General features: G+C 40.6%; 2 protein-coding genes across 21 annotated transcripts in view; one reads left to right on the top strand and one right to left on the bottom strand.

The window, feature by feature from the left end:
* Positions 1-5,750, top strand: part of CCZ1 (CCZ1 homolog, vacuolar protein trafficking and biogenesis associated) — a 31,079-nt gene extending 25,329 nt beyond the window's left edge. For 3 of the 4 annotated variants that reach the window (XM_005304699.4, XM_024102416.3, XM_042853189.2), the window contains 3 exons: positions 918-1,076; positions 2,355-2,482; positions 5,391-5,750. In XM_005304699.4, the coding sequence (XP_005304756.2) occupies positions 918-1,076; positions 2,355-2,482; positions 5,391-5,446 (343 nt within the window). In that variant the 3' untranslated portion in view covers positions 5,447-5,750. The remainder of the gene's footprint in view (positions 1-917; positions 1,077-2,354; positions 2,483-5,390) is intronic. The other variant, XM_042853188.2, reaches the window with a different exon arrangement.
* Positions 5,751-6,466: 716 nt separating this feature from the next.
* The window catches only part of RSPH10B (radial spoke head 10 homolog B), a 36,059-nt gene continuing 18,863 nt past the window's right edge, over positions 6,467-23,662 (bottom strand). For 5 of the 17 annotated variants that reach the window (XM_065559989.1, XM_005304692.4, XM_005304691.5 and 2 more), the window contains 6 exons: positions 22,397-22,528; positions 20,264-20,336; positions 19,461-19,523; positions 15,404-15,541; positions 12,043-12,232; positions 6,467-7,026 (listed from right to left, as the gene is read on the bottom strand). In XM_065559989.1, coding sequence (XP_065416061.1) covers positions 6,825-7,026; positions 12,043-12,232; positions 15,404-15,541; positions 19,461-19,523; positions 20,264-20,336; positions 22,397-22,528 — 798 coding nt within the window. In that variant the 3' untranslated portion in view covers positions 6,467-6,824. Of the gene's footprint in view, positions 7,027-12,042; positions 12,233-12,713; positions 12,942-14,220; positions 14,404-15,403; positions 15,542-19,460; positions 19,524-20,263; positions 20,337-22,396; positions 22,529-23,662 lie in introns of those variants that run through there. The other 12 variants (XM_065559993.1, XM_008164645.4, XM_008164646.4 and 9 more) reach the window with 7 other exon arrangements.

The following is a 23,662-nucleotide window of genomic DNA, read 5'->3' as shown; positions in this document are numbered from 1 at the left end:
TAGGCAGACATAATTTTATTCTCTTTCCTGTACTAGGAATTCATGCAGGTCTCTCTTATGGTGTCAGTGTTTTGGAGGTCTAAATGTTTTTCATTTCAATGGCTATCCAAAAACAGTCTGTCAACCCTGCCACAGATCTGGAAAAGTAGTTAGGCATGGCAGGATTTGATTTAAATTGATAGATGTTGGTAAATCAACTAAAAAAAAATATTGATCACTAAAAGTTGGCAGGATAGTAGCCTTTCCCCCTTTGCCCCTGTCACCAGCACTGTGGCAGTTCAAGGGGCCCTCTGCAGCCCTGCTGTCATGTGTCTGCAGGGCTGCAGGAAACTCCCTGAGCTGCCAGAGCTGGTGAGACCTGATCCCTGGAGGCACAAGGTGTGGGGAAAGGTGTAATTCTGGTGGGGCAAAGCAGAGACCCCCAGTCAGGACTGAGATGAGGAAGAGGTAAAGACCCTGGCCATGGGGGAGATAACCCTGCTGCTGAATTGCTCCATCCCTGATCCAGAACTGTGGCCAGGGTTTTGTCATCCTCATCGCAGCCCTGGCCTGAGGTCTCAGCTCCCCCAAGCCAGGGCTGCAGCCTCTCCCTCACCTTGCACCCTGGTGTCATGGGCCTCTCAGTTGTGTAGGGAGCCCCTGCCAAGCTGCCCTAATCCCAACCCTTCGCACATGCCCCCTCAATTTCCAGCAACAGTTTAAAAAAATCTTTAAAATAAATGGTATAAATGGTCAAAATTAGAAAAAAAAATCAAATTCTGCCAAGCCTAATAGTAATATATGCACAATGTCTCAATATGATGATAAGGTACCTGATCATGGATTTCATGTTGTGCATGGATTAGTGATCTGTGACTTACATATACACATTTCACAAAGACCACTTAGTCACCATTTTCTTTAATTTGTTTTCCTAGGTCTGAGAAGGAACCTCAGTTTAAGTTTATCTATTTCAATCATATGAACTTGGCAGAGAAAAGTACAATTCACATGAGGAAAACACCCAGTGTATCACTCACGTCCGTTCACCCTGACCTCATGAAGATTCTAGGTGATATCAACAGTGATTTTACTAGGTAATCTTATTTACAGTTTTCCTTCTGTCAAATAGGCCTCAGCTTTTAGCAGTGTTCAACTACTGAATTATCCTGGGTTTTCATTTATGTATATATACATACAATTACTGAATATATAAAATTGGGGAATAAGTAATATAGAACAGATTTTTCTTTTATGTGTATCACTGTAGCCAGTTTGATACATTGAAATGTCTGTCCTGTCCCACCCTTCTGGTCTCTTTTTTTTTTTTTTTTTCCCCCATGAATTTTCATGTCCCTGAGATGTTGGGCTAGATTTCAAAAAGGGATTGGATACTTCTGTGGATATCAAGAACAGTCACAGTTGTTATAATTAATAACCAATTTTGGAAGGGATTTAAACCTTATGCTTCAGGGCTTAAGTCAATCTCTGACTATTAGAGATCAGGATGAAACCTAATTTTGAGGGTACATTATCCCACATTTGCCTACTAATTAACATACTAAACTCTTTAAAATATGCTTATAATAAAACACTAAATCCAAGTACTTATTTGAAAAAAAGTATTAGTTTCTCCTATGATGGTGGAATCAAAGCTTGTCATGCCAAACCCGTGAAAAAATGCAGAAATTGGGCTTGTTTTTGGCTTAATTGGCTTGTGAGTTGCTTGTTGGCTAGTTTTTGACTTGTAGCTTGTTGCATTTTTTTTTTTTTTATTGGCTCCCGGCAAGCTGGGGCTGGGGGGGGAGAGAGTCGGGGTGCACAGTGGGCCCACCATAGTCCCAGACTGCACGCCAGAAGGATCTAGTCACATAGAGTGTTGGGGTTCTTAGGGATTGGCTTGTTTTGGCCTTATTGTGAAAGTCAGGGTGCTACCGCGTGAAAGTTGGCAACTGTGGACACCAAGCAGTTTCTTTCAAAGCACTGATGTTTAGTTGACTAGTAGACTAAATAAGTGGTTGGCTTACTTCCTCGTGATTAAATTCTCCCAAATGGAGATTGTGGAGGCTATGCTGGCACTGACTTGCTGTATTTATGTCTCCTGAGTTGAGCACACCTGCTCATTTTTGATTTTCTGTCAATTTGCAATGTCACAGCAATCTGTGAGATCAGCTATTCAGTTCACATCTAGTTTATTCATAACCCTTAGGGCAGTTAAACAATTACTAAAACTGTTGTATTTGCTGGTTATTTCTTGAGATCTTTACTTCAATATTGTTGCTTGTAATGTAAGTTATTTATTTTGCTTTTCGAGTCCCTTATTTTTGATGTCGGTACAAATTTCCCTAAGGTTTGTTTTATCCAATTTCTTTCAGAGTTGATGAGGATGAAGAAATCATTGTGAAGGCAATGAGTGACTACTGGGTGGTTGGGAAAAAGTCTGATCAACGGGAACTGTATGTTATTTTGAATCAAAAAAATGCAAACCTTATTGAAGTTAATGGTAAGTTTTTTGTTGTTGTTGTTTTTTTTAATTTTTGCTATTTGTTAAATACTGTTGGTGTTACTAAAATGCTTATCAATGGATTTTTAGTTCTCTATTTTATATAAGATACGCTTAATGGGGGATTTTTTTCTATGCTACACCACATCAGCTTGCCTAAGGCTTTGTCTCTCCTCCATGTTTTGCATGGCAACTAAATCATCATAAATATTCAGACTTTAAGTCGATGTTCTTAACAATGAATCGATGACCATTATCTTACTCCTTGACATTAATGGGAGTGCTCTGTTGAAATTTAATTTTGGAATATTTAATAAATGAAGTACATTATTATATTTCCAGGAGGTTAAAATGCCTACTTTTCTGAACTTGTCTTTTATAAGTCAAGGCAATATATTTTCACAAAGGGACTTAGTCATTAAGATTATTACTGTTTTTCTCCCAAAGTGCTTTCCTACTTCAGTTTTACACTGCAATTTAAGACATACCAAGTACATGAAGAAACATGCATCAATATTACCTTTAGCCCAATTCATTTGGATAAAAAATGAGAACATTATGGGGCAATATCAACTTGAAAACTAAACAGTTTTTTTTACAAGATAAAAGTACTTTGTTTCTACATCTGCCCCTGACCTTCCTGCTAATTATTCTGGTTTTACAGTCCTACTTCTCTATAATTGTTTTTTCTCTCTCCTTGCTTCTGTGCGGAAGAGGCACAGAAATGGGGGAGACAGACTTGCTGTACTTAAAGTGCTGTCAAATGCACAAAGTGTATAAATGATCTGGAAAAAGGGGTAAACAGTGAGGTGGCAAAATTTGCAGATGATGCAAAATTATTAAAGATAGTTAAAACCCAGGCAGACAGCAAAGAGCTACAAAAGGATCTCTCAAAACTGGGTGACTGGGCAACCAAATGGCAGATGAAATGTTAATAAATGCAAAGTAATGCACCTTGGAAAGCATAATCCCAAATATACATATAAAATGATGGTCTAAATTAGCCGCTACCACTCAAGAAAGAGATTTTGGAGTCATTGTGGATAGTTCTCTGAAAACATCCACTCAATATGCAGCAGCAGTCAAAAAAGTGAACAGACTACTGGGAATAATTAAGAAAGGGATAGATAATAGGACAGAAAATATCATGTTGCCTCTATATAAATCCATGGTACACCCACATCTTGAATACTGTGTGCAGATGAGGTCGCCCCATCTCAAAAAAGATATATTAGAATTGGAAAGGGTTCAAAAAAGGGCAACAAAAATTATTAGGGATATGGAACGGCTTCTATATGAGGAGAGATTAATAAGACTGGGACTTTTCAGCTTGGAAGAGATGGTTAAGGGGAGATGTGATTGAGATCTATAAAATCATGACTGGTGTAGAGAAAGTAGATAAGGAAGTGTTGTTTACTACTTCTCATAACACAAGAACTAGGAGTCACCAAATGAAATTAATAGGCAGCAGGTTTAAAACAAATAAAAAGAAGTATTTCTTCACACAACGCACAGTCAACCTGTGGAACTCCTTGTCCGAGGATGTTGTGAAGGCCAAGATCATAACAGGGTTCAAAAAAGTATTAGAGAAATTCATGGAGGGTAGAAATTCACGTTTGCCAGAAGCTGGGAATGAATGACGGGGGATGGATCACTGGATGATTACCTGTTCTGTTCATTCCCTCTGGGGCACCTGGCACTGGCCACTATCGGAAGATGGACCTTTGGCCTGACACAGTAGGGCCATTCTTATGTTCTTATAAACTGGAGAAAAACAGGATTACTCTAACCAAATCCTGGGTATAACTGTCAATAAGAGTTGGTTTGGGGGAAAAACCCAGATAAATGATTTTTCAACTGATGCTGTCACTTTCAATAAACGTAAGACTCCTTTAGGTGTGGCCCAAGGCTACAAAACCAGTAATTTAGATGCTGGTAAAGGGCCTGATCAAGCAAGATGCTCAGCACCCTTAACTCCTGTTTAGCTATATTGAAGATGAGGGCCCTGAACACCTTTAGGATCATACCCGTTGTGCAGGAATAGTAGATAAGAATGTTTATACAGTAACTATAGTGCTGTCCCTAAATTACAAAGCAATCGCTAAAAACATTGTACTGGAAATTAATCTTCTCTATGAGAAGAAAGGGGAGCACAAAACAAAAGACTTTAATCTTAATATTATTTGAGTAAGGATATTGATTTATCAATGTTTCTTCTAATCCAGTGGTTCTTATTGCACCGCAACCCCCTTCTGACAACCAAAATTACTACATGACCCCAGAAGGGGGGATCGAAACCTGAGCATGCCCCAGCCCCGCCACCCTGGGCCGGGGTGGGAGAGCAAAGCCGAAGCCCAAGAGCTTCAGCCCAAGGCTGAAGCCTAAGCCTGAACCACACCACTCAGTGCTGAAGCCCTTGGGCTTTGGCTTCAGCCATGGGCCCCAGCACGTCTAACACCAGCCCAGGCAACCCCATTAAAATAGGGTCATGACCCACAGTTTGAGAATCCCTGTTCTAATCATTAAGCAAGACTTGTTTAACAAGAAAAGTTCATTCTTTCTTTCTGTGAATACAGGATAAAAGCTAAGTCCATATTTGGCATGAAAAGACTGATATGTGAATTTTCAGACTGGGCCTGCTGAACAAAATTGACCCACCTTTCTCTTACTAAAAATAGAAATAAGGAGTTGATATGCACCAGGACATTCTTTTAAAAAAAAAGGGGGGGGGGGCGGGGAGTGAGAATATGTTTTAAAAGCAGAAAACCCTAACAAATGTAATATTTTTCCCCGGATACAATTACAGTTCTGTCAAGTCTTCTTTTAAAAGCAGGGTGTTTATATAATATGTTTCTGAACTCTCTCTCTCTCTCTTTTTTTTTTTTTTTTTTTTTTTTTTTTTAAACAGAAGAAGTAAAGAAACTTTGTGCAACACAGTTCAATAATATTTTCTTCCTGGATTGATCTGCAGAGGGCTGATTTAGTGAAAAAGAATCTACAAATGTCAGAAACATTTTTGTTTAACATGAAAGGTTATTAGTCATATTATTGACTGGAATAATGACAATAGTAAAGCAATACTTGCTTTGTAAGAATCAAATTTCTACTGAAGCTGTAAACTCTGATCATAAGATTTTTAGATTTTAAAATATTTATGTGCAAACTAATTAAAACCAATCTGATAATTCAACTGTACCATTCCATTTCTCTAATATTGTTATGTTAATATTTTACTGGACAATAAAATTAATAATTGTTACAATTTTAAGGGCCCTTTTGTTCCCCTTCTGTGCTCACGTGCAAATGAGTGGACTGAAGTGTGGGGATTTATTTTCTACACATTAGCATGTAAAAGAGAGGGGGAGGTACTTGATGTTAACCCTATCATCTGAGTCTGAAGTGGCACCCACAGTAAAGGATATTGAGTTACCTAAAATAGTAGTCTCAGAATCATCAGCATGTAAAAGCTACACTGCACCAGTTCAATACTACACAAGTAAACTAACCTGTTCCTCTCCTGTATAAGTTGACAGAAGCTGCTGCTTTAATAAAAGAAGTGAAAAGGATACGGGCCTGATCTTCCAATTCATACTTAGTAGTCGTACCACTGAAATCACATGATGCAGGATTAAGCACAAAGATTTACTTTACATGAGTGAAATATCTGGATTCCTTACATGCCAATGTACATAAAATAGGTGTACAGACGCTCCCCGACTTACCCAAGGCGTTCCGGAACAGAACACTTGCGTAAATCGAATTTTGTGTAAGTCGGGAACATATCTCCAACAATTAGGCAAAAAAAACCTAAACACAAAAAAAAACCTTATGGAACTTTTTACTTAAGTGCGGATTTCCCTAAGTTGGGTTTGTGTAACCTGAGGAGCGTCTGTATAAGCAAAAACCTCATGCAGGTTGTATAGTTTTAAATTCCATTCAGACTATGCAGTCTCATGGTTACAAGAGTTAGCCAACAAACAAACCTGAAACACTAATGATCTTTTAATGGAAAAATGTCTCGTAATATGGCATATAGTACATGTATGGAATGGCTTTGTATGTTCAAAGGTTTACACAAGTTTTATGTAACAATCAATTATATAATCACACTCCCCAATTTCTAGGGGGCTCAGGATATCAGCAGATGGAGGTGTGGGGGAAGACTGGAGAGTTAAATTTCCCTCTGATATAAACAAATACAAATAATTTTATTCATTCATTTCCTAGAACCTACATTGTAATGTTTAGATTTTACAGACCTAGATAGTAAATCTGATACCTTAAAAATGTTAACAAGAGCAGACTTTACTTACAACTTTATTATTGCAACAGTCAGCCTAATTTACTTTTTCTTTTTCTTCACCCCTGCAGAAACCTTGCTAATGACTGGCTGGGGCAGAATCACTACTTCTTCCTTTGCAGGAAGTGGCAGCTGTGTAGCTGAATCCTCTGGCTCTTTAACCACTCCACTATCTGTCTCTGCTTTTTCTGCTGCAGCTTCTTCTTGTTTTTTGGCCTCTTCGGCTTTCCTTATGGCGATAAGCCTAAGCTCGCACAAACAAACAAAAGTTTACACTTGTTTACCACTGCAACAAATTCATGCAAACTTATCATAGGCTAAAATGATTGTTTTGCTTAAGTAAATATAGGCATACTGCAATTACATGCAGAATGAATTACCTAATGAAAAATGTGATCCTTTTAATCCTTTCCTAAAATGTGTGTGCTGTGTAGTTGCTACTTCGCAATCAACCATTGTTAAGCTTCATGTATCATTGCATAATCCAAGCACATTCTTAAAAGGAAAAATTATTTACCTGTGATCCTAGTTCTCTGAACATATCATCTCGTTAGCACAAGACTGCTTCCCTAGCTCTCAAGTTGTTTTTTGACCCCTGAAGGTAGTGGTAGCAGTGCAACATGTGAGGTAGGCTTTCCTAATAGTAATCCTATGCAGCGCATAAATACTACTCTCTGAATGTTCCAGTCAATTCTTTCGATTATGCAGAAGGCAAAGCTCCCATAAAAGAAACTAATGCCAGATCAGTATAAGGGCTTATCTCCACTCCAAGTTGCATTTGTTTAATTAAATTGTTTGATTAAACTAGTGTAACTATGTGGAGACAGTGTTCTGTGGTTTTAACTTGCACCTCTAAATGTACAGTTGCAAACTAAACCAATATAAACAGTTTTAAATTAACAAGTGTCCACCTGGTTATGCTGGTTTAACTAAATTCCCATAAAAATCACATTAGTTATCTCAGTGTGTTGCTCAGGCATACTTTTTTTTTTTAAGTGCTTCGGTAAAGAAAATGAACAAGGTACAAGGGAAAAAATGTCAATAAGTAACCAGCAAGTTCTGAGAGGAAGTGGGCAGAGGAGTGACAATCCTGCCAGGTATTTTCAGGGAAGCAGAATTACAGGTAAGTAATTTTCCCTTCTCTAAAGAGACCTTCTGTACAGGAGTCTCACTCCTTCAGAGATGTTCCAAAAGCCAGTGGAGCTCAGCTGTAGCAAGGGCAAGGAGGGCTTTTTGGGAGAGAGGACTAATGCTGCTCGTCAGGCACAGAATACAAAGCTGTAGAATGGGCCCATACCACAGAAGCAAACGCCACGCAAAAATATTTGACCAACTGAAAATGAGGGATGTCCTGAAATTAAAAAAAAAAAAAAATTGTATGAAGGTGAGAGAGTTTGGTCTCTCCTACCTTGGAAACAAATGCTGGAGCACAGAGAATCTCAAAAGGGAATCACTTTTGGAGCCTGAATTCAACCAATAATGCTTTCCAAACGTATGAAGAACGGAAGGTGTAGTTGCTTTGCATATGTCTGTGATAGGAACATCCATTAGGCAGGTAGTGGTGGGCATAGATTCTAGGTCATGCCAAGGCTCACTCAGTTTCAGACCAGTTACGTCCTAACAATGCAAAGCACTGAAGACATTGGGTAAAGTTTTTGTAAGTGCCCAAGTTCCATTTTCAAAAGAGATTTTGGTATCAAATTGAAAGTTAATGGCTTAGTGACTTAGGAGCTTTAGGCACTTATGAAAATTTTACCCATAGTCATTTCCCACTTAACTGGTGTAAAAAGAAAAAGTTGTGTGGTCTTTCTCAGTGCTTTATATAGAATCATAGAAATGTAGGGCTGTAAGTCACCTTGAGAAGTCACCTCGTCCAGCCCCCTCCCTGTGCTGAGACAGGATGAAATAAACCTAGGCCATCCCTGACAGGTATTTGTCCAACCTTTTCTTAAACCTCCAATGATGGGGATTCCATAACATCCCTTGGAAGCCTATTCCAGAGCTTAACAACTCTTACAGTTAGAAAGCTTTCCTAATAGCTAACCTAAATCTTCCCTTGCTGGACATTAATTCTTGTCCTACCTTCAGCGGAGACAGAGAATTGATCACAGTCCTCTTTATAATAGCCCTTAATAGATTTCAAGATTTATCAGGTCCCCTCAGTCTTCTTTCTTCAAGACTAAACATACCCATTTTTTTTTAACCTCTCCTCATAGGTCAGGTTTTCTAATCCTTTTATCATTTTTGTTGTTCTCCTCTGCACACTTTCCAATTTGTCCACATCTTTCCTAAAGTGTGGTGCCCAGAACTGGACTCAGTACTCCAGCTGAGGCCTCACCAGTGCCAAGCAGAGTGGGACAATTACCTCTGGTCTTGTATTCGACATATCTGTTAATGCAGTGTTTTTTGCTGCTGTATCACATTGACTGCTATTCAATTTGTGATCCTTTTCAGCAGTACTATTGCCTAGCCCATTATTCCTCATTTTGTAGTTGTCCATTTGATTTTTCCTTCCTAAGTGAAATACTTTTCACTTATCTCTATTGAATTTCAGCTTGTTGAATTCAGACTGATTGTCCAAAGTGCTTGCAACCATTCCCAGTTTAGTGTCATCTGCAAATTTTATGAGCATACTCTCCACTCCATTATCCAAGTCACTAATGAAAATATTGACTAGTTCTGGACCCAGGACTGACCCCCTGTAAGACCCTCCTAGATACACCCTCCCAGTTTGACAACAAACCTTTGATAACTACTCTTTCAATCAGTTGTGTACTAATTTATAGTAATTTAATCTAGCCCACACTTCCCTAGTTTGCTTATGCGAATGTCATGTAAGACTGTCAAAAACCTTACTAAAATCAAGAGATACCATAGCTATTGCTTCTCCCTATTCACTAGGCCAGTAACCCCATCAGAGAATGAAATTTGGTTGGTTTGGCATGATTTATACTTGACAAATCCATGCTGGCTGTTCCTTATAACCCTGTTATCCTCCAGAGGCCTACAAATTGACTGATAGCTGGAAAGATTCTGGAACAAATTACTAAATTTAGACGGACCGGTCTATAATGCCTAGGGTCCTCTTTGTTCTCCTCTTTAAAGATAGGCAAACGTACTTTCTCCAGTCTTCTGGAACGTCACTGGTCCTCCAAATGTTCTCAAAGATAATTGCTAATGGTTCTGATATTGCTTCAGCTTGTTCCTTAAGTACTAGGATGAATTTCATCAGGCCTTGCTGACTTTACTACATCTAACTTATCTAAATATTCTTTAAACTAGTCTTGCTCTATTTTAGCTTGCATTCTGTCCTCCTTGTTGTTAATATTAATTGTGTTGTGTATCTGGTCACCATTAACCTTTTCAGTGAAGAGTGAAGCAAAATAGGTACACCTCTACCCCGATATAACACCAATTCACATAGAACACGGTAAAGCAGTGCTCTAGGGGAGCTGGGCTGTGCACTCCGGCAGATCAAAGCAAGTTCAATATAACGCGGTTTTACCTATAACACGGTAAGATTTTTTGGCTCCCGAGAACAGCGTTATATTGGGGTAGAGGTGTATTGAACACCTCAGCTTTCTTGATGTCATCAGTTATTAGCACTCTTTCCCCATTAAGTAGAGGACCTACACTTTCCTTTGTCGCTCTCTTGCTTCTAATATATTTAAAGAACCTCTTCTTATTGCCTTTTATGTCCCTTGCTAGAGGTAACTCATTTTGTGCCTTAGCTTTTCTGATTTTGTTCTTATGTGCTTGTGCTATTCTTTTGTACTCCTCAGCAATCTGTCCACGTTTTCACTTTTTGTAGGATTCCTTTTGATTTACAGGTCATTAAAGAGCTCCTGAGGGAGCCATATTGACCTCTTATTATATTTCCTATCTTTCCTTCCCCTCAGGATAGCATACATTTAATACTGTCTCCTTGAGAAACTGCCAGCTCTCCTGACCTACTTTTTGTCTTAGATGTTCTTCCCATGGGACCTTACCTCCAAGTTCTCTGAGTTTGGTAAAGTTTGTTTAGACCTGTTCTACACAAAGTTTTTGAGTGGGCATAACTATTTTGGCTAGGGGGTCTGATCTTTTTACCAATGTAGTGTAGTCCCTAGAGTAGACAATTATATTTGTGTACAGGTCCTTGATACCAGTAGAGGTAGAATATACCAGTATAGATATGGACTCTTACATCGATAGAACTATGTCCACACATAGGGGTTATATATCACCTTAACTGTATAAAGTGGTATAACTTGTGTGTGTAGACAAGCACCTAGTCTGCTCTAATTAGAACACCAACAACCTTTCAGCATAGAAAAAGGGCCTCATCATGATCTATGCGGGATGAACACAGGCAGGACAAAAGGTTTGTTAAAGTGAAATGTTGACCTGGCTGTGGAAGGAAAGTCAGCAGGATCTGCAATGCCCCCATATCCTTGGAAGATATGATACAATATGGATCAGTTGCTAGGGCCTGAAACTCATTCCTTCTGGGAGCTGAAGTCACTGCCATTGGGAAAATGATCATCCATGTAAGAAACCTAAACCCTGAGGAACTGACTGATTGGGGGGAGGATAGCTCAGTGGTGTGTGCATTGGCCTCCTAAACCCAGGGTTGTGAGTTCAATCCTTGAGGGGGCCACTTAGGGATCTGGGGCAAAATCAGTACTTGGTCTTGCTAGTGAAGGCAGGGGGCTGGACTCAGTGACCTTTCAAGGTCCCTTCCAGTTCTAGGAGATAGGATATCTCCATTAATTTATATTTCAAAAGTAGCTGAGTGTTCTACAGAAGGGTTTGAAAAATGTTACGCCCCATGTGAACCCCTGGTGACAAGGGGTTGGTGTGATATATTCAGATTGCAATGAGCTAGGATAATTGAGACTAGCTCCTGATAGGCAGAAATAGCTGCCAAATGTGCTTCAGAAAAGAAGAAAATAATCACACAGGGCCTTTCCCCTAAGTGTCAGGGGTAGTTGTGTGTTGTATGTAAACATTTTCTTTTTCATCTCAATTTCTTTCTGAGAGAACCTGGGTAACGTTCTATAACAAATGAAAAGAAATTGATTATTGTAGTCTACTGATTGCACTATATAAATCAGTCATCCAATAGAGTATTTTGAAAGTAGCTAGTGGATGTGATTTATCAAAGAACAGAGTGACAATTTCCCAAATCCTAAATCTTCAAGAACATGGTATTCATGTAGGACCTTACTCTAGATGTCTCTAGGTGTAAAATGAAGCTTTTAAATTAATTAAGACTCACTTTGCTTCCTCTTCAATTTTCAACTGCAAGGCTAATTCAGCATCCCGTTTCCTATTTTCTTCTACATTTTCCTTCACCATTTGAGCATGCTTGTAGGCAGGAAAGAACTTGTTCACAAAAAAGATGTACATCTGATTCAGCCACAGACTGAGTTTTTCCTTCTGTTCGTTTTTTGCTTTTTCTAGTTTATCTGTAACAGAACCATTTACATTTTAATTGTAGTTTAACCTACTTAAGAATATATTTGGCTCATTCTAAATTTTAATCAATACAACCAACTCCTCCCCATCCAGGATGTTCTAGAATTCTGATATGGCTACCAAAATAAAAGTGTGTCCTGTGAAGCTGCTAGGCTACCATCTAGGCCTCAAGGCTCATAAGAGGCATATGCTTTGTTCCTCTGCTTGGTGTCGAAGGGAGCCACATTGGAGGAAATGTTCAAAAACAACACATGGGGTAGACTGTGGCAGCTATATGGTAGCATCATTCCCTTTGCTGCATAGTTGCCACTTGCTGACCTCTGTACTGGAAGGCTATTGTTTCTGCTTCAACTCCAGCATAAATGTGTTCGTTTAGCATTAAATTACTGCTACAGCAATTCCATATCTACAGTTGTTTTACGCAGGAGAGGTGAGTAGGAAAATGATTGTGTCAAGATGCCAGGTAGGACAAAGTGTGGTGGGTCAGAAGTGCTGCAAAATCATGGACATAACTCTGTCTTCAGCTGATCCTATGGAGCCCAGCCTCTGCTCCTTTAAGAGGCAAATCCCCATCCCTTTCTGCACATTCTTTTGTGAGAAGGAGATAGCATGGTCCAGGCTACGGTGAAAATCCTGGTGGATTGGTGAGGTCAGTTTTTCTCCTGTTGGCACTTGCCCCTCTAACAGCAGTGTCCTTCCCTTAAAAAAATGTATATAAATAAAAACAAAGAATTCAAAAACACCTAAAGTAAAATTAATGGACTGTAGTTCTTATGGCACAACATAAAATGCACCTTGCTTGAAGGGAATCCCAATTTGGGATTCTGGTATCCATTCTCACGTCCAACTTGCTCCTACATACATATGCAATAACATTCTACAGTTGTTATAAAAAGAATACAGTAGGGATGGTTGCTGAAGCACCTTGTCTGCTTGTACTCTTGTGTTTGTGACACCCCCCCCCCCCCCCCGCCCATTCGTATAAGACTTTTATAGCTATGAAGAACAACAGAGCTAGGATTCCCTAAGCAGGCAAGAGGGAGTCAATGTAGGCAAATGAGAGATGCGAGGCTCATGAGAAGTGCCATGTGGTGCACTAACGGGAACCCCACATACAAATTATGCTTTTCTGGCTGACAGATTATGTAAATACTGTGATACAGAGACCCCCTGGCAAAAAGTCCCCCATTCTTTGTAAACAGCTCTCACCTCAGATCTGACAAACTCATTACACCCAACATATATCTTGCAGGATTTTCATCTATATACGATATCATGTGAGGTATCTACAGAAAGCTCGTAACTTGTCAAGACAATCATTGTGCAATATATGTTCTGGTAATATTTAAGGAATAGTATATTTATACTGAAAGTATGCCTTATGGACTTGGTCATAGAAATGAAATAACAAAAGGGGTAATGTGCCTGAGGCCAGGTCTACACTAGTCATAGCAGTATAACTATGTCATTCAGGGATGTGAATAATCCACATCCCTGAGCAACATAGTTAAACCGGCCTAACCCCCAACGTAGACAGTGCTATGGCGACAGGAGAGCTTCTCCCATCGATTATAGCTACCACCTCTCTCTAAGGTGGATTAATTACGCCAACAGGAGAGGCTCTCCTGTCAGTGTAGGAGTGTCTTCACTAAGGGCTTGTCTACACTTACATTTTATAGTGCTCTAATTTTCTGGCTCGGGGGTGAAAAATCTGCAAGTCTGAGCGCTTTAAAGTGCTAGTGTAGATGGGCTTTGAGTGCTTGGAGCTAATCCCCCTCGTGGAGGTGGATTACCAGGAGTGCTGGAAGAGCTCTCTCCTAGCGCTCATGCACGACCACACTCGCACTTCAAAGCGCTGCCGTGGGAGCATTCCCGCAGCAGCGCTTTGAAGTTTCCAGTGTAGACATACCCTTAAGCACTACAGTGGCACAGCTGAGCTGATGCAGTGTTTTAAGTAGACTTGCCCTCAGTGATGGTGCATTCAAGCAAAAGGGAGTTGTCACTCTTCCTTAATCAGCTGGCGAGGTAATGAAAGGTTCAATTCACTACCCTTGCTCCCTCCTACAACTATCAATGGAAAATCATTAGCAGCACAACCAAACAATCAAAACCTGTTGGAGGTGATAAAGGAACATTACAACAGACAGAGCTTGGCCCAGACCTTGAATAAAAACAAAAGGCTGTTTTCAGTATAACACGGATCTAGAGTACTTCTCCCTCTCTAACACTGAAGAAACCCCTGGGGAGCAGGGCTGTTTTCATGAATGTTTGGGTCCTGGTTCCTGTGAAATCAGCCACCTCTGCAGAAGACTGAATTTTTAGGGGAAAATCTACTTTATCAGCTAGGAAAAGTAACTATTGATACGTGTAGACCCAGGCTCGCTTTTTATGATTCTTTTGTATTGTAAACACTTGTATTCACCACACTCTTGTTTCTAGTTAAATATTTATTCTCTCTCAAATAAGCCGCCTTCTGTTTTATTATATGTGCTCACAAGTGCTATGTAGTTTACAGGAGGAGTGGCTTAAGGTAAAACTAGTGAACTGGGGTACCACACTGCACCTTTGGGTGCAAAGGATCTGTAATTTCTGTGGGTAGCCAGTGTCAGGGGCTGGATAATACAGGGATAACAATTCAAAGGGACTCAAGGATTAAGATGCACTTATTTTTAACCTGCAAGGTGAAGTTAGCCCAGAGGAGAGTGCGTGAGGGGCTGGTGGTGTCAGGGAGCTGACAGCCAGCTACCACAAGACAGACACCTTTTTGCTAGAGGCAGGGGGTGACTCTCGGTCCTGGGTACCCTGAGAACCACCACAAATGCCCTCTGGTTTGTTATATGGATTTTCTTTCTCTAGCCAATGATGACAGAACAGTCCTACACCTGTAAATAACAATATGTACCTTCAGTGAGAATGGAAACATTTTATGTAAGTTTAGAGAACTCTTCTTTAAAATAAAAAACTAGGATTTTTTAATTGTGGAAAGAAACATGGAAAGAGAATCTTAAACATCTCATTTCATTTTTTTTTTTTAAACAGTGAAACTCACTCTATTGTGTTGGATGTTCTTTTACTGCCCTCTTGTGACAACAACCTAAAGGATTAGGAGCTATTCAATTACATTTTTTTTCATTGGTACCAGATCTTCAAAACTACTTTACCTGCAAATTCTTTCATGGGGTTGCTGAGCACTTGGCCTTGTTCTGCATCCAAATCCATCAAAGACTGAACTAACATTTCATCTTTGTCATCAGCAGACAGCTGGTACACTGTGTTTGAGGAGAATGTGACATTTGGAACTGCAAGGGAAGAAAATAAAATTACATACTGTGACCTAAGAACCTGTGCTGCAAACTGGCAGAGGACACTGGGATACAAAGGGGTACAGAGATCCCCTGGATTCACCAAAAGCCTGTCAACGCAAGGTCTTTAATGGAAGCCTGTATTACAGTGGTCATCATAACTATTGCAAGATGTATGTATGGAAAAGATGTGAGGAGTTATGTGTATATACTAAAAATGTTCTCTAGATCTGTAGTTAAAAGCAGATCACTCAAAGGCAGCATGTCTTCAGACAAACTTCTCCAGATGGACGGTGGGAGACATTTATCTCCATGGTGGACTATTGTGTATTGTACAATAGGAGTCTGTTAACAATCTACGTTAAATGCTAATGAAGAGCTAGCTGAGACTTGAGAGAGAAATTAAGAGGAAGAAGTAAACAGCAGAGGGAGGTGGGGGGACTCTATTTGGAGATGCACATCAAAGGTCTGTTCTGGTATATTTGTGGGGAGGGAAGGGTGCACAAAGACAGCCTGGCATTCCTTCAATCTGTGAGGACAAGCTGCCAGCACACTTCATCTTGTGAGAAGGGATTTCAACCAAACTGCTTGAAAATGCTGGGGAAAGAAGTTGGGGTGGGTTATCTTGTAGGAGATAGGGGAATGCCATGTGAGTTAAATTTAGTCTCTAAAAATGGTATTATGCTTTATATGTAACCATTTGTTCCCATCTCTCACATTGATTTTTATTTGAATCTCTATTTTTTTTAAATCAATTCCCTTTTGTTTTATAATTGAACACAAGTGCTTTGTGTAATACAGGAACGGTGATCTTGGGTAAAACTAGTGAACTCTGGGACACTGCTCCTTTGGGAACAGAGGATCTGGGATTTCTGTGGGTATCCAGTGATCATTTAGGGGCTGGATATCACAGGGGGACACAATGAAGGGACTCAGGGACTGGGGTGCATCTGTTGTCAATCTGCAAGGCAAAGAAAGGGCTGGTGTAGCCACAGAAGACGGCTTGAGTGGCTGACAGGCTGGTTGTCTTAGGCCTGGTCTACGCTTGGGGGGGAGGAAGGGGAGGAGAGAGAATCAATCTAAGTTACACAACTTCAGCTACGTGAATAATGTAGCTGAAGTCGACGTACTTAGATCTACTTACGCAGTGTCTTCACTGCGGTAGGTCGACTGCTGACACTCCCCCATTGAGTCCACCTACGCTTCTCTCTCTGGTGGAGTACTGGAATTTACAGGAGAGCGCTCAGCAGTCGATTTATTGCATCTTCACTAGACGCGATAAATCAACCCCAGCTGGATCGATCGCTCCAGAGGTAAGTGTAGACATGTCCTTAGGGAGCTAACACCCAGCTAGTACAGGCAAGATTCCCTCACACTGGAGGCAGTTGGTAACAAGATGACACTCAGCCCTGGGTTCCCTGAGAAGCATCACACATACTAATAAGTACTAATAAACACTTTAACAACCTTTTATGTCTCTGTATTAGGTAAATATAAACTGCCACCTCCAGTTCTAATGCTGGAGTTTGCATAGAATTTTGCACTGGAGAAAAGCTAATTTCCCTCAGAAAACAAAGGGGCTGGTTTTACACTTCTGTTTTCATCTCAAGTGGCTGGGACAGAGAAGGGAAAGTGAAAAAAAAAACTTTTTTAGCTTGAAAAGTATATTTTACTATGCTATTTTATCATTAATCATGAACCTTACAATATAATTCATGAACACAAGCTTCAGCTGTGTGATGCTCAAAAGCTGAACTGACAACAGAGTGGTACAGAAGGCAGTCTCAAACTCAGGAAACACTTTTGAGGACATTTAGCTGTAGTATTGGAACAAACTCTTGCAGAGTATCCAGATGTGCTCTTGCAAAAGGCCTTACTACTACTCATTCCAGGAGGTCAGTAGGGGATGTAAACTGTAGGGTAAAGCATGTCCTGTTTATATTAGGGATCTGTGTGTTTTTTGATGGAAACAAAAGTACTGTAAAAATTTCTACACAGACAAATTCATGCAAAGTTAACATTGCTCTAGTGAATTTCCTACCAACACAATCCCTAAAAGTCAAGGAAACCACCAGGTATGCCAATGTTACCATTCAGACCAGCCCTTTCTTCATAGACCTTACCACCCCATCATCAAACAGACTCAAACACATGCACTTGGACTTGTCATCTCCATAATATGTTCTCTTGCCCTTCAGACAACCATGCACGATGCACACATCCATCCCTCAGTCACACTGAAAATCTTAACTCTGACCCCAACCAGATTAATATATTTGATCACTACTTTAAAATGCTTAAGTCTTGAGTTAAGGGTGTGCATGCAAGCATCAGGGGGTAGCCGTGTTAGTCTGTATCTACAAAAACAACAAAGAGTCTGGTGGCACCTTAAAGACTAACAGATTTATTTGGGCATAAGCTTTCGTGAGTAAAAACCTCACTTCTTCGGATGCATAGAGTGAAAGCTACAGATGCAGGCATTATATACAGACACATGGAGAGCAGGGAGTTACTTCACAAGTGGCGAACCAGTGTTGACAAGGCCAATTCAATCAGGGTGGATGTAGTCCACTCCCAATAATAGATGAGGAGGTGTCAATTCCAGGAGAGGAAAAGCTGCTTCTGTAGTGAGCCAGCCACTCCCAATCCCTATTCAAGCCCAGATTAATGGTGTTGAATTTGCAAATGAATTTTAGTTCTGCTGTTTCTCTTTGAAGTCTGTTTCTGAAGTTTTTTTGTTCAATGACAGTGACTTTTAAATCTGTGATAGAATGACCAGGGAGATTGAAGTGTTCACTTACTGGCTTGTGTATGTTACCATTCCTGATGTCCGATTTGTGTCCATTTATTCTTTTGCGGAGGGACTGTCCGGTTTGGCCAATGTACATGGCAGAGGGGCATTGCTGGCACATGATGGCATATATGACATTAGTGGATGTGCAGGTGAATGAGCCCCTGATGGTGTGGCTGATGTGGTTGGGTCCTCTGATGCTGTTGCCAGAGTAGATATGGGGACAGAGTAGGCAACGAGGTTTGCTACAGGGATAGGTTCCTGGGTTGGTGTTTCTGTGGTGTGGTGTGTGCAAGCATGATTCAGAGGTCGTGTGCAGTACAGGTGGCTATTTGTTGCAAGTGAAAGGGTGGGGGAACGTATCAGTTCAGCTGGCTGGTTAAGATATGTCTAGCCTGGTCTAGAAGTTAACGGTGCCATTAACTGCCTATTTCCTGGATTTTTAGTGTTTTGGTAGAAAAAAAATGGTAAATGTGTGCTGGGTAAGAAAAATCAGGAGTGGGGGGGAATTCAAGAGTGCTGGCGGGGCTAAGGGGGAAGAGCAGCACCTCCAGGCACCAGAGATGATCTCTACTGGCTTGCTGGAGTGAGGTGGGGCAGGGGTAGAAATGCCCCTGGCCGTGCACCACAACAAGCAGTGGAGGGGCATTTTAACCTTCAGACGCTAACAATTCTCATGCTCCTCAGACAGCTCAAGCTGCAACCTACAAGCACTACCTCGTTCATGGACTGGCTGGTGCGTGAGGAGCCAGGGACCTGCTAGTTCTGCAGGAGGAGTGCCCACTGTCACCCACCGTGCCTGGCTCACGACATCAGGACTCCATGGGATTCCACTCCAAGTCCCTCAGGTGGAGAAGGCAGGGAAATGTGTTTCCCTGCAGCACAGAGATGCTCCTCAGCCCCACCTCCACTTGCCTCCTTCTCCTCCCTGCACACACTGTGCATTTGCCCTGGCACCTAGCTGTACCTGGCTCCACGCCCTGTTCCCTTATGTGGTCTCTCTCCCTAGATCAACTCTCCAGACAAGCCATTGACCAGCAGTAGACCTGGGGAAACTTCCCCAGCCATCCACCAGCACCTGCCCGCCCCGCCCCCCGTGCTGCCTACAGCGAGCCTCCTTCTCACCTGTTCCAGCTCCTTCCTTTGGTGCCCGGAAGCCTATGGTGGAAGCATGTTCTACAATGGCTTCTAGGGGGGTGAAGATGAAAACAGTAAGTGTGGTCATTTTGTCTAGACAAAAGCACACTGAGTTGGTGCAGGATTAGCTAGTGTGGGGAAAGAGCAGCCTGGGGTTGTTCAGACCGACTCGAAGGAATCTGAAAGAAACATTAGACCAGGGATAGGCAACCTACGGCATGCGTGCCGAAGGCGGCACACGAGCTGATTTTCAGTGGCACTCAACTGCCCGGGTCCTGGCCACCAGTCCGGGGGGCTCTGCATTTTAATTTAATTTTAAATGAAGTTTCTTAAACATTTTAAAAACCTTATTTACTTTACATACAACAATAGTTTAGTTATATATTATAGAAAGAGATCTAAAAACATTAAAATGTATTACTGGCACGCAAAACCTTAAATTAGAGTGAATAAATGAAGACTCAGTACACCACTTCTGAAAGGTTCAATAAGGAGGGATAGGATTCTAAAACCACAACTGTATGTAGTGTGAAAAGGAGCTTGGAAATTCAAGCTTGTCCTCCTGCTTGAAATGGTACAAATGTGTGAAATTAAATGTTAGATTAAAGGATTTAAACCCTGCTTTAAATGTAAAACTGAATGCAGCCTTCACTCCATAATAAAATACACCCCACTATACGAAGTCTAAGATACATTTTTAATTAACTCGGGGGAGGGGGGTCTTGTGAGACCCATATTCTCTTTCCCCCACTACCGGTAATAGATGCTAACAGCTATTCTGTAGTACTCACCTCTCTCTTTTTCAGTGGATTTAAAAGTCTGTCTGGAAGTTCTGTATTCTACTGCAGAGTCCTTGGATTTAAGCTTGTGTTGGAATGAAAACAGAAATCACAAATATAATCTTTGAATTTCTACATTTTTCTTGCACATGTTTCCATCCACAAAGCATTTTGGAATAGCAGCAGCTACTACATTAAGGCACAGGAAGCCCTCAGTACAGCCAATTCTGCAATCTTGCCTGCTGTAGTCAATATTTAATAATACTTGGAACTATACATATACTGTTTTACATTTTCAAATTCTTGTACAAATATTAGCTAATCAAACCTAACAATATCCCTGTAATATCTTACAAGGAAATACGATTATACCTGTTTTACAGAGGGGGAAACAGACAGAGGGATTAAGGCCCCAATCCTGAAATTGGCTCCATGTGGGCACATAGGAGTCCCGCTTAAATTGCAGGGATGTGTCTGTACTGAGCCAATTACCAGATCAGGGCTTAAGTGACGTGTCCAAGGCCACACAGTAAAACAGTGGCAGAGTTACAACTAGACCACAGAAGTACCTGATTTCCAGCTCTATCCTCAGTGCACTAGACCATGCTACCTACCAAAGCAGCCATCTACAGTAGCTTTTTAATAGGCTTTTTAGCTGGATCTTCTTGAACCACAGGCTCACAGAAAATGGCTGCCATGTTCCTTAGAGCCTTGTTGAAAATAGAGGTCCTGTCCTTACACATGTCCTTCTGAGGTAACTGTTTGATACCATTAGTTGTCCTGTCCTGCTGAAGTAAAAAATGAATCTTCTCTACTGATTATATTACTTAGTAGGAGAAACTGCTGTCTCCAGAAACTCTTTACAAGTGCAGCTAAAGAAAGAGAGAGAGATTAATGGAGGATGTGAAGAAAAATAAAGTGACAGAGAAACTACGATCTTCCAAATTTCATATTATGCAGCTTCTTTGTCTTGCAGCCTTACATTATTGTCCTCCCCTCTAACAAGCAACTGTACAATGGCAATGAGGAGTTCCACGTCTATCGTCTCTCAGTGACCCTCTATGAAGTTTAGTCTGCTCACTAAATGCCAGAGCCAGAGCTGCTTACTAAATGCCAAACATATCCTAGGATCCGAGAGTCAAGTGGAAATTTTCCCACCTCATAATATGTGGGGGAGAGGGGTATTATTATTATTATTACTAAAACTCATTCATACATCTTTACATCAACAGTAATAAAAATTCTGCAAGCCAAATTCTGCCCCCAGTTACAGCAGTGCAACTGCATCTGAGACACAGCTTTGTGCAGTAACAACAGAGTTGCATAGGTTTTCTGTGGGCAGAATTTGACTCTGCCATTTTGGACCGTAGTTTTAGAATTCCTACTTTGAGAGAATGAATATACTCCTGCTTGAGCACCTTTATTAACTCTGTAGTGTTAACAGGAGGAAATAATAGTAAAAGCTTATTTTTTAATCATTAAATAAGCAACTGAGACCCAAAATATACACAGGAAACAGATGTGGAGAGTAAGAAGGTCCCATTTTCAGAAATTAAACATTGAAAATGTAATATGTGCTATCAGAAATAACAACAAATTAAAATTGCGGTGATCTTACTTGATGCCTCCAAGTCTCTTTGACCAGTTTCCAGCTCCCTGCGTGCAACTAAATCTAAAGCTTGGCTCCCCAGTGCCCACTAGTCCCAGCTATAACTTCTGTGCCCCACGAAGGTTTATCTATAATGTAACTCTTCAATGCTTTCTTCCTGCTTTAGTTATTAATTATGTCATCAGCTGCCCTAGAGGAGACAGTATTCTAAACACAGGTCTTTGGAGGTAGTAATGGAAGCAAACATTTACATTTGTTAAACAAAATATATCTATTTTAGATCTACACATGCATGCACGCACACACATATATTCTATTCTATTAACAACAGATGAAATCCTGGCCCCATTAAAGTAAAGGGCAAACTCACTTTGATGTCAATGGGGCCAGATTTTCTTCAAATGTGTTTTAGATCTCAAACTACATACAACTTAAAAAAAAAAGAAGAAGAAGAGTCAAGCCTGTCTGCCCCCTGCCTGAAAAAGCAAAAATGATGGTCCTTTTACTTTCCTTTTCAGAGCACCTGTTTTACTGACCTCTGGTTTCTTTATTCTATTATCAGGTGACTGTGCTAGCTTGCTTGAAGACCTCGTAGTAATGTAGTAGTGATTTGTCTCAGAGGGTTCATGGCTAACCTCAGCACTGGTCATACTTCTGCTATGAATGGACTAATACAAAATAAACACAAAAGAGATGGTGTTTTCAGCATAATCCAGTACAGTTTTGAAAATGGTATTGTAACTTTATCATGTTAGAAATCAAACTCAAGCATGCAATTACATTAGCAAATGGTTTACACCCTCTGAAGCTAGAAATAGCTATGCCAACAAAGCATCAAAATGGCTAATGGAAGCAATAAACATTCTGTGCGTCTAATGTAGCTATTGGGTTTGGGTATTACATACAGTGAAACCCAGGGGTGCTGGAACAATTTGTGTAGTGGGGGTGCTGAGAGCCACTGAACCAAACTGTAAACCCTGTATATAATGGGATCCACTTCAAGCCAGGGGGTGCGGCAGCCCTCCCAGCACCCGTAGTTCCAGCACCTATGGTGGAACCCTATTCTGGTGAAGTAATTTTTCACAACACTCTCTAAAAATGTTATTGTGGATTCCATATTCATTGCCTCCCACTAATTTCCAGATAGAAATTGCTCACTTTGCAAGTAAAGAGATTTTTTTTTTCTAACTGACAGCATTGCAAATTCAGCCTAAGCTCTGAGAATCAAGCTGGGTTCCTTCTGTATTGTGCATCATTGCTAGTAATAAAAGATTCTATAGACCAAATTATGTCCTCTACCAAATTCTATAAACCAAATTATGCCCAGCTCCCCAGGCCATCTCCACTGCTGACAGTGTTTTTGCACAGGTATCACTGAAAGCATCATTTGATCTGTAGAATCTTTAACTGTTTTTTAAAAAAACTATCTAGCTGTCTGTGAAACACTGAGACTCATTGAAAATAGATAATGTTTTCACCCCTCATCCAAAAGGCCAAGAAGCAATATCTACAATGCCATTTTTACAGGGTCACTTTTTAGAACAGAGCTGCACTTTACAGAAGATAGACACTTGTCTCTTATCATGTGAACTTCACTCTCCAACAATGTCCACCCATTTGTGAGCTTCCCATACAAATATCTGTGCCTTTTTCCATGCTGCCAATTACGCCCTCTCTGAACTGATCTGAAAGGCCACTTTCCTCTGCCAAAATGCTTATAGGAAATCAGCCAATTAATAGTGGCTTAAGGGGCAGATGGGCTGCACATAAATTCTGCATATATATAAAGTATCAGGGAAAAA

Source organism: Chrysemys picta, chromosome 10 (assembly GCF_011386835.1).
Source record: "Chrysemys picta bellii isolate R12L10 chromosome 10, ASM1138683v2, whole genome shotgun sequence".
NCBI lineage: Eukaryota > Metazoa > Chordata > Testudines > Emydidae > Chrysemys > Chrysemys picta.
Note: the sequence above shows the minus strand (reverse complement) of the source record. Positions and strands in the feature narration are given on the sequence as shown.